At 40.8% G+C, this 11,811-nt stretch overlaps 1 protein-coding gene across 2 annotated transcripts in view; it reads right to left on the bottom strand.

Annotated features, from left to right (window-relative positions):
- Positions 1–4,762: 4,762 nt before the first annotated feature.
- The window catches only part of LOC143293163 (sodium/calcium exchanger 1-like), a 43,160-nt gene continuing 36,111 nt past the window's right edge, over positions 4,763–11,811 (bottom strand). For both annotated transcript variants that reach the window (XM_076604088.1, XM_076604087.1), the window contains exons 9-13: positions 9,945–10,177; positions 9,528–9,636; positions 7,719–7,897; positions 6,995–7,324; positions 4,763–5,042 (exon numbers count right to left, since the gene is read on the bottom strand). In XM_076604088.1, the coding sequence (XP_076460203.1) occupies positions 4,800–5,042; positions 6,995–7,324; positions 7,719–7,897; positions 9,528–9,636; positions 9,945–10,177 (1,094 nt within the window). In that variant the 3' untranslated portion in view covers positions 4,763–4,799. The remainder of the gene's footprint in view (positions 5,043–6,994; positions 7,325–7,718; positions 7,898–9,527; positions 9,637–9,944; positions 10,178–11,811) is intronic.

Below are 11,811 nucleotides of genomic sequence, written 5' to 3' on the forward strand. Positions count from 1 at the left end.
CATGTTAATATTAGTGTAAAAAAAGTGTGTGTGTGTGTGTGTGTGTGTGTGTGTGTGTGTGTGTTCTATCTTCAGTTTAACGTCTATTAACTATAAGTGTTTTTAGACGGAAAGGAGTAAAGAAGTGGATAAAGGAAAGGGAATGCATGTGAATATTAGTGTAAAAAAAGTGTGTGTTTGTGTGTGCTCTCTGGGCGTGCGCATGTACTTGAACTTATATGCGCATGCAAAAGTGTCGAAAAACCCTAATGTATTTGTGTTTGTATAAATTTATCAAGATCATCCTTGATTCATGTTTGTATCTGTAACCCCCCCCCCCCCACCCCCACCCCCTTCACCCCCACCCCCAGTACTCATTGTGATCCCGGTGCACTTGGTAACAAATTGCTGGCTCAAGGCGGCTGTTGGACATGGAGTGGAGAAGAAGTGCGTGGTGGGTCTGTGCTCTCTCGGGGGACTACTGTGTGTGGGGTCACAGGGTGGAGTGCTGAAATGGCCGTGTTTGGTTACGCAGCTGCCACCTTTTATAACTTTATGCATGAGTGGGAAGGATTGTCTTGTATGTCTTGTCATGTGTGTGTGTTGTGTGTGTGTGTGTGTTCGTGTGTGTGTGTGTGTGTTGTTTTGTGTTGATTTATGCATATTTGTTTCCTCTGTTGTGTATCTCTACTAACACCATGCTTTCATTTTATTAAATAATGTGTAGTGTAGACCCTATTCAGGGCGGGGACTGGATGTAAAAAAGCACACCAGTGCTTATCTATTATCCTCGAAATAAAGAATTTGTCTTGTCTTGTCTTGTCTTGTCTCTCTCTCTCTCTCTCTCTCTCTCTCTCTCTCTCTCTCTCTCCTTCTCTCTCTCGACTGTGTCCACATACGCATGCACTCACTGGCACGTGTTACTCACGCATTGACACACGCACACATACACGTCACATGCACACACATATCGTCACACACACACACATGCGAGCGTTCAAATGGATGCCCGTGCAGACAAATCTATAGATCAAAATATCAACTGACACCTTGGTCACAAGTTCATCAATAGAATAACAGTTTATTTGTGCTTTTCCAAATGCGTTTGCATCATCAGACAAAACAGGAAACCATCGCTTGGAATGTATTCATAGATAAATCAGTTTGCTGCATCCGAAATATAGTTTATGATACAGTCAATGTTAAAATGTTTTCCGTTCATTGAAATATCACAGTTTAGCTGTTCTTCGTCTCCTTTTTCAGTTTATAAAACATTTGATTCACTAAGTTTTCCGTTTGTTGAAACGTCACTGAACCAAACACCTGTCAACATTTCACAATGCAGAAAGTTTCCAGGAGTGTGGGGGTGAAGTGAAGAATTGAATTTTTAAATGGTAAAGATGAAAATACAAATCGCTTGAAATGAACAGCGATACAGCATCGTAAAAACATGTGATTTCCTATTATATAGAGTGCACATCTTACAAAAAAAAAATGCATGATATATCTGTTTGGCATCACTATAATTCACCGTTTTATTCCAAGTTCTTAAAATTCTCATCATATGTATTTTCATGTAGTGAAGTGACATTTTGATTAAAAAAAAAAAAGCTGAATGACACAGAACGAGAATGATGATCGCCTAAAGGCAACTCTCAGACGGCTTTGCAAATGACTCCGTGTGTGTAGAGCGCTTGGAGCTCGGCCTCTGACCGAGGATAGTCGCTATATTAGTATTCATAATTATCAGTTAATCAATCAATCAATCAATCAATCAATGTCATATTGAAAACAAAGAGTTTAAAGGACAGGGACGGAATCATCAACTAAAAGACACTATCAGCAGCAGCAAAAATAACAAAATTTTATGTAACTACATACCAAAACAGGAAGAACAGATTTGACAATGATTGCTAGCAAAAAGACTTCTGCGTGTGTGTGTGTGTGTGTCCGCACACACACACACACACACACACACACACACACACACACACACACACACACACACATATATATAAGCACAGGTGTTGATATTCTGGGAAAAAAGCCGGGTGTGCACGTCAAAAAAAATGATTAAATTCGTTTCTATAGCTATTCTGACAACGTGCATTAAAAATGATACTACTACTAATAATAATAACAATAATGATGATAATGATTATACTAATGAAAAATAATGATAATGATGATGATGATGATGATGAATCTTATAAATAATGGATGGAGAGTGGGGCGTATCACATTGTCTGATATTACCATCGTCTAGGAATGAACATCATTCCTGCCGGCGCTCACACTAACTGAGAAGAAAGCATAGCGATAGTCAATAAAACATGATAAATACAAGTTTCACGTCTCTCGTTTTCAACAGCAAGAGATTGACCTGAAGGGTGGGATCGTATATTTCAGTGCAACACAAGTACACCACCTGACCAGTGATTAATTGATTTGTTTCCTCTTTACTGAGCTTGTGGTAAAGTGAAAAGTTAGCAGTGAAATGATGCTTTAAGTTAATAAGAAAGCGATGAAGATGAACAAAACGTTTTGTTTGTTTGGTGTGGTTGTTTTGTTTTGTTTTGTCTTCCAAAGAAAGTCACTCAGTCATATATAGGCATATGAAAGTAATTTTTGTTCTTTGTTGTTCCATTAAAAACTTCGCTTCTTCGGGTTTTTTCGCTTCTCCATTGGAAAGAAACATGTTATACTCACTGACACATTCGCCCGTACACTCAACCCCGCGCATATACAGACACAGAGAGATGTATTCACAAATTAGTACAGTAAATCTTCAGCTTTTAAAACAGGGTTTATCACAGCAGCATTGAACAATTCACAAAAAACATGAACAAAGAAGCAAACTGAGTTTTATGACGATGATGCGTTAGTACTAAAACGGCTGCCTGGTTATTGATAACACTAGAATGAAGGGACTGTGGGTCAAAATATAAAATCCTTTAATGATCACAGATACGGTTTTTTTTCTGCCGAAAGCAAAAAAATAAGTAAATACTGATGACGGTTGCATAACAATGTGACTTCGTCTGAATGCTGATAAATGTAGCAAGTATAATACGGTGACCGTATGGGAATGGGTAATGCGGAGTGTTCGGTGATCGAAAACAACATCAAATACATTATTTTTCTTCCTGCAGTTTGTTCATTCAGAAACAAGTACGACAACAAGGATATGACAAACAACAACAATAATGATGATGGTGATGGTGATGCTAATGGTAATGAATTGCTTGCTTCTCAGGTGGTTGATTATACGTCACAGTTGTCAGCAAATTCCTATTGAAAACATCATAGAAGTGATTGAAGGTAATGAAATTAGAAACCCCCTCCCACCCAATGTCTCATTATTTTACACACAAAAGAATATGAAAATTCCTTTGGATTGAACAACAACAAAACAACGACAAACGTACTAATGATGACAATAGCAATAATCACATGATAGAGCAATAGCACAAGTATATTTGAAATAAAACGATAGCAATATTTAACAGCACTGCACAGTTTGTACCACATGACGTCAGATCCGTTTTGTTAATGATGGACGATGTGATGGGATTTTTTTTTTCAGGATTCATTGCTATGAACGTCTTTTACGTGTTTTCTCCACACACAGAAAACTGAAAGTTTATTGAAATATAATGAGATATTGGTGCTTTTCATGAGAAAGATCCAAAAATGTTTCCCCTAAGTAACTGTCATTAAATAACTCGCTGTTATCGTTTCGCTGTGTATTCCATAATGTTATTGTTAGTGTTTTTAAAAAAGCTGCAAATTCCTTTCTTTTTTTTTCTATTGCGAATAAAACCACATTGATTTTAGAATAACATGTTTATTTCACGTGAGCATGTACATTTTAAAGGGGAAAACCGCCAAATACTGTGCTTCGTGGAAACTGTTGAAATGGAAAGGGACAGAAGCAGAAAGACAGCGTGGTATTTGTCATCAGCAGTTTAGAGAATCCACCGTGTAAACGAGACACACGTCTGAAATGAGCATATAACTCAGCTAATGTACATAATTATACTCGCACAGAATAGTGGATACATTATAAAGCATGATACCATAACTGAAACTGCCTAGACAGTAACGTTTAAACATGTACCGCTGCTAACGTATAAAATAGTAAATATGTCATACAGCATAATGGAAGTGATATAAAATAAACAACAAAAATGTATAGAAAAAAGTTAAAATGTTAACGTTTATTTCAAGAAACCCGTCTTTTTCTTGTTGACACTGCGAAAACGAAAAGGAATGTCCAATAAATAAACAACAAAAATGTTTATTAAAAAAAAAGTTAAAATACTAACTTCTATTTCAAGAATCCTGTCCTTTCCTGTGTGACACTGCGAAAACGAAAAGGAATGTCCAACACGCGAATTTCTCTCAAGTGTCAGTATTTCAGTTTCAGTTTCAGTAGCTCAAGGAGGCGTCACTGCGTTCGGACAAATCCATATACGCTACAACACATCTGCCAAGCAGATGCCTGACCAGCAGCGTAACCCAACGCGCTTAGTCAGGCCTTGAGAAAAAAAAAGGGTGAATAAATAATAGATAAGCTTACATAAATAAATAAATAAATAAATAAATAAATAAATAAATAATAATTATGATATAAAAAAGGTAGTAGTAATGATAATAATAATGAAATAAGTATTCCGATCTCTTACTTCTCTCCATGAAGCGAATCAAAGTCTCCACCCATGCCACGTCACACAATCCTAACCCCCACCCCACCCCACCCACTCTTAGACAGAATAAACAAACAGGTAAAACAATGCACAAAATGCTTCCCAGACTGACTAAAAATTGACAGTTATGATGTCATAGGCCTGCATAGCAGACAAGAGGACGTAGAGAATCCAGAGGACGAAGAAGAAGACGGCGCACAGGTATTTGCCGACCGTCGGTCCGCCCAGCTCCGCCTTGCCGAAGAAAGAGATATAGCGGCGGGCGATGATTACCAAGATGGCCGCCGTGGCAAACGTGGTGTACAACACCACGGAGAAGCTCAGCGAGCCGGCAGGAACCTCAAATGTCTTGCCCTGAAATGCAGCAGAGAAGTAAGAGTTTGCATTTTGTGTTGTGTTAGCACAGTGGTGCGTATGATTCACCTCGACTGTCTCTCACTTAAACACTGGCGGGGAACAACACTTTTTTTTTTTTCTTTTTTTTTTTACTTTTTTTTCTTTTTTTTTCTTCTTTTTTTCCCCCCTTGTACACAAGGTTATATTTTGACATTTCACGACATCAGTGTGATTCAATATTCACATAGCAAAACATTTGGTCCATCAATGATCATCGAAAAAAATCATTAATTTGTTGAGATACAAGGGTTATTTTTCAATATGATAATACTTATAATAGTAGTAATAAGATGAAGAACAATAACAAATAATAAAGAACAAGATAAACAGGATACCAAATGTCACATCATGGCATGTATTCATGTTGACATAGCTTCAAGGAGCACCAGTTTTTTGTTTTTTGTTTTTGTTGTTTTTATAAAGTGTTATTAAAGGATTAATATAATTATGTTATCCATTACCTGTGGCAGCTTACTTCTTTTATCAAAATTAATGTACAAACATGTCAAATTTTGCAGTATATTCATTTCTGATATTGTTAAAAATTCTATCAAACATGCATCATTCATATACTGTATTATGATGACAGTTTTCATTTTACTCAATGTTCTATTACCAACACAGAGTATGGTAGCCTTTTTTTTTAACAAAATCACAGTAATTCATTTCCATTGTGTGTACATGCTTTTCTAACTTGTATCTATATTAATTTTAATATTTTAATTTGTATAATGCTAACACAGCGATATTATGGATAGGTTTCACCTCGAAGGTCTTGCCCCGAAATTCAGGCGAGAACGAGGACTTATATTTTTTTACACTGCGATCTGTTTTACATGTTCTTTTCTCTCACGCATGCTGAAATAAGGAACGTGACAAGAACTTTAGTTTGCCGAGTATTAACACCGCTAGGAATAGACTGTTCTTGGCAAGTGCTAGAAATGTGAAAAAAGATCATCCCTTTTACTTTCCCGAAGAAGACTGGGGATTTGTATTTGTATTTGTATTTCTTTTTATCACAACAGATTTCTGTGTGAAATTTGGGCTGCTCTCCCCAGGGAGAGCGCGTCGCTACACTACAGCGCCACCCCTTTTTTTTTGTATTTTTTCCTGCGTGCAGTTTTATTTGTTTTTTTCTTATCGGATAAAGCCATTGCTAAAAATGCAGTTGTTTCCCTTCTGTCTTTTTCTCTGGGTCTGCACTATTCTGTAGTTCCTGCGACGTGCTGATAATCAGTTCTGATCGAATCAATGCAATGTTAAAGTGAATAGGCACATTTGACCGATATGTAGTTTAAACGTTTTGAACTGGGTAGCCTATGGTATAAAAAAAAAAAAGAAAAAAAAAAGCCAGGTGCCTTTTGAGCACGGGGCTTTCGTCGGTGGTAAGTTTGTGTTTTGGAAAGGTCAGTGGTGTAAAAATTGTTTTGTTTGTGTGTCTGTGTCTGTCTGTGTGTGTGCAACAGATGTCGACTCATGCAAATATGGGATCCACTACGATGCCTTAGCAAAGGTCACTGTGTACATAAGTTGCGTGTGTTATGGATTACTAAACTGATTCTAACTTTCTCCTTTCTGTCCTTTGTTCGTTCCCTCCATGTTTTCTTTACCGCTATTCCCACTCCTTCCCTGTCCCATACATCTCTCTCTCTCTCAAACACACACACACACACACACACACACACACACACACACACACACACACACACACACACACACACACACACACACACACACACACACACACACTTCGTACAATCAAAACCACACCTCTTTTCCATCCCCCCCCCATCTCACCTCACCCCCACCCCAAACCGAAGTCCTTTTCCATAACCCTCATCCTCACTCCTTCCTCTCCCCTCCCCACCCCTATCCCCCCACCCCCACCCCACCACCCCTTACAATCTCACCTGCGCCGACCAGTAAAAGGAGGCTACCATCCAGGAGATGCCCACGCCCATGAAGACGTTGACGGAGTTGCTGCCCGTGACGTTGCCCACGGAGTTGTCGGCGTACTTCTCCTGTACTGCGGCCTGCTTGGAGGCGAAGAGATCCGGCAGCGAGGTGCCCATGGCCACCAGGGTGATGGCCGTTACCGTGTCCTTCAGCCCCACCAGGCAGCCGAAGATGCTGGCCAGGTCGTTGATGAAGGTGGTCAGGACGCCGATCATCATCAGTGACACGAAGAACGACAGCCAGCCGCCCCAGATATTGGGCGGGGGCACGATAGCGAAGAACACCTGAGCAGGGGTTAAAAACAAAAGTATAATTTTTTTTTAAATATCCCATAGACTTGTATATGCTTTTCTACGTCAACTTTGCTCATTTTCCCGAAACGCTATGAGGAATCAACTACAAGGCCTACGCAAATGCAGCTGTTTTGACAAGTCAGCAGAAAAAATGCATGATGATTATAATATATGCCCACTCATACTAATACAGATACACATGTACATACACAGACTCTGAGAGAGACAGACAGACAGACAGACAGAGACAGAGAGACAGAGAGAGAGAGACACACAGAGAAAGAGAGAGACAGAGAGAGAGAGACAGAGAGACAGAGACAGACAGAGACACAGAGAGAGAGAGAGAGAGAGAGAGAGAAAGTACAGACTCCGGCACTCAGATCACCTTCCAGCCGAACGTGACAAAATGCATGATGTAGTCCATAGCGGAGGCGGACTCGATCTCTCCTCCATTGACGTTCATCGCCTCCCTGAACTGCTGGGCCCAGCTGGCCTTGTGCAGCTTGAGCATGTCCAGATTGACGTTGGTCATGTTGGCCACCCGACTCACCAGGCCACGGAACTCTGCATACGTAAACAACATGGCACAACTTAGCTCGTGTGTTGTATTGTATTGTATTGTATTGTATTGTATAACTCCTTTTTTTTCTTTTTTCTTTTTTTTTTTTTATTTGTCTCAACAGACTTCTCTGTGCGAAATTCAGACTGCTCTCCCCAGTGAGAGGGCGTCGCCACACTCCAGCGCCATCCATTTTCTTCTTCTTCTTCTTCTTCTTCTTCTTCTTCTTCTTCTACGTGGAAGGGTATTTGTTTTCCTATAAAGTGGAGTTTTCCTCAGAATTCTAACATCGGACAACCCTTTTGTAGCCGTGGGTTCTTTTACGTATTCTAAGTATACCTACATGCTACACATGATACATCAGTTTATCGTCTCGCCCTAATGGCTGTGGTCAGGTGATGAGGGGAAAGATCCACTATCTTAAGATGAAGTGGTTGATGTTACAGTCAGAGTATGCCTGTGGAGGTGGGAGAACAGATGAGACATGATGTAAGGGAATAGGATTCTCTCTCTCTCTCTCTCTCTCTCTCTCTCTCTCTCTCTCTCTCTCTCTTTCACGTGATTTAATTTTCACGTGTTCTGAACGAGACGAGGGTGGATTGGTCCTTTTAATGTTAATTGTTTTTTGCTCTTTTTTTTAAAATATTATTGTGTTTCCTTTTTTTTTTTTTTTTTTTTTTTTGACTCACTTGTGTAAACAAAGTGAGTCTATGTTTTAACCCGGTGTTCGGTTGTCTGTGTGTGTGTGTGTGTGTGTGTGTGTGTGTGTGTGTGTGTGTGTGTGTGTGTGTGTGTGTGTCCGTGGTAAACTTTAACATTTTCTCTGCAAATATTTTGTCAGTTGACACCAAATTAGGCATAAAAATAGGAAAAATTCAGTTCTTTCCAGTCCTCTTGTTTAAAACAATATTGCACCTCTGGGATGGGCACAATTTTTTTTTAATGAAGCCTAATTATATGCAAACTGCATTTACTGTTATATTTATATTTTTTGTATTCTCTAAACTTGGCACTTTGATCTGATATTCTACACAACAACAAGAGCAGTCATTAATATCATTTTTTGTTCAAACAGGAACTTCTGTTGCTAAGCATGGAAGTTTTATTTATTTTTTGCAAACGTTTTGGTGCAGATAGTAAAAAAGAGGGGAAATTACTCTGTAATTAATGCAGGGGACTTAATTTGCCACAAGTGAGTCTCGAAGGCCTTGCCTCTCTTGTTTGACTGGTGTTAAGAACTGACCCGATATGCTCCCCCCCCCCCTTACGGTCATCATGGCAATAAACATGTTTTGATTGGATTTTGGATAAGGTCGGTTGACACTTGGAAAAAAAAATCAGCTTGCAGTCGACTATGTTACAAATATGATTGGACTGAACTGACTTTGTATTTAACTTTTTTTCTTTTTAAACATAATTATTTTCAATTTCTTGACTTAACGATGCATGATGATTTAGACTGACCTGTGATTTCATTATCAGCATTCAAATTTTGCCTCCCCCCATCCCAAGAATAACAATGATGGTGATGATGATAATAATGATTACTATTATTGTTATTTCTATGATTATAATGAATAGAAAAATGAATAAATAGATAGATGAAAAGAATGAATAAAAGCAATCATTGATTACCATCGTCGTTCAGAATGGTCACAATGGTTTTGGTGATGGAGCCAAGTTTGGCCCCTGCCACGTCACAGGACAGCAACGACACCTCGAAATGTTCGTCTTTCTCAAAGTCCTGCAAACAGGTAAATTGACAGAACATTTTCTGAAATCTCTCTCTCTCTCTCTCTCTCTCACACACACACACACACACACACACACACACACACACATACACACATCACACACACTACCACTGTTCTTCACTTCTCTTCTCCCACTCGTCCCCCACCTAGCACCCCCCAACCCCCAACCCCCACCACACCCCTTCCGCTCTCTCTCTCTCTCTCTCTCTCTCTCTCTCTCTCTCTCTCTCTCTCTCAGTCCTCTTAACCCTCTCTTCCCTCCCCACCACCTCACACTCCTCACAACAACACAACACACCTTATCATCAGTGATGCCGATCTCGATGTTCTTTTTCCTCTCGCCGTGCTCGAAGACGAGGGTGCCGGAGTTGGTGTCGTAGTCCCTCCCGTAGACGGCGGTCTGGTCCTTGACGACCCACCTGAGGGTCACCCGCCCGTCAATGCCGTCCGTGCGGCACACAGGGATCTCCGCCTTGCCTACGCTCTCCTTCACCACCACACTGGGAGAGCCGAAGTTGAACACCCCGGGACCTATGCAACAACCAGACCGAAACGGGCGCAATAGTCCAGAGATTAAAGCGTTGGACTTTCAATCTGAGGGTCCCGGGTTCGAATCTCGGTGGCGCCTGGTGGGCAAAGGGTGGAGATTTTTCCGATCTCCCAGATCAACATATGTGCAGACCTGCCAGTGTCTGAACCCCCTTCGTGTGTATACGCACGCAGAAGATCAAATACGCACGTTAAAAATCCTGTAATCCATGTCAGCGTTCGGTGGGTTATGGAAACAAGAACATACCCAGCATACACACTCCCGAAAACGGAGTATGGCTGCCTACATGGTGGGGTAAATAAACAAAACGGTCATGCACGTAAAATGTTAAATGTTACATGTTTGTCTGAGTGTGTAGGTGTGCGTGCCTGAGATCTGATTGAATGACACAGGAAACGAATGATGAGCACCCAATAGCAGCCGTCAGTCAGCTATACCCAGATAGACAGCCTGTTGTGTAAATGACTCCGTGTGTGTAAAGCGCTTAGAGCTTGGTCTCCGACCGAGGATAGGCGCTATATCAATCAATCAAAAACAAAAAGAGATGGTGATGAAATGTTTGACTTTGTATGGTATGGTTGTCGTGAAGGTGTCGTGGTTGGAGATGATATCGGAAGAAATGTTTGACTTTGTATGGTATGGTTGTCGTGACGGTCCCGTGGTTGGGGTGATATCGGATGAAATGTTTGACTTTGTATGGTATGGTTGTCGTGACGGTCCCATGGTTGGGGTGATATCGGATGAAATGTTTGACTTTGTATGGTATGGCTGTCGTGAAGGTCCCATGCTTGGAGAGGATATCAGAAGAAATGTTTGACTTTGTATGGTATGGTTGTCGTGAAGGTCACGTGGTTGGGGATGATATCGGAAGAAGTGTTTGACTTTGTATGGTATGGTTGTCGTGAAGGTGTCGTGGCTGGGGGTGATATCGGATGAAATGTTTGACTTTGTATGGTATGGTTGTCGTGACGGTCCCGTGGTTGGGGTGATATCAGATGAAATGTTTGACTTTGTATGGTATGGTTGTCGTGACGGTCCCATGGTTGGGGTGATATCAGATGAAATGTTTGACTTTGTATGGTATGGTTGTCGTGAAGGTCCCGTGGTTGGGGTGATATCGGATGAAATGTTTGACTTTGTATGGTATGGTTGTCGTGACGGTCCCGTGGTTGGGGTGATATCGGATGAAATGTTTGACTTTGTATGGTATGGTTGTCGTGACGGTCCCATGGTTGGGGTGATATCAGATGAAATGTTTGACTTTGTATGGTATGGTTGTCGTGAAGGTGTCGTGGTTGGGGTGATATCGGATGAAATGTTTGACTTTGTATGGTATGGTTGTCGTGAAGGTCACGTGGTTGGGGTGATATCGGATGAAATGTTTGACTTTGTATGGTATGGTTGTCGTGACGGTCCCGTGGTTGGGGTGATATCGGATGAAATGTTTGACTTTGTATGGTATGGTTGTCGTGACGGTCCCGTGGTTGGGGGTGATATCGGATGAAATGTTTGACTTTGTATGGTATAGTTGTCGTGACGGTCCCATGGTTGGGGTGATATCGGATGAAATGTTTGACTTTGTATGGTATGGTTGTCGTGACGGTCCCATGGTTGG

The sequence above is a fragment of the Babylonia areolata genome, chromosome 18, assembly GCF_041734735.1.
Source record: "Babylonia areolata isolate BAREFJ2019XMU chromosome 18, ASM4173473v1, whole genome shotgun sequence".
NCBI lineage: Eukaryota > Metazoa > Mollusca > Gastropoda > Neogastropoda > Buccinidae > Babylonia > Babylonia areolata.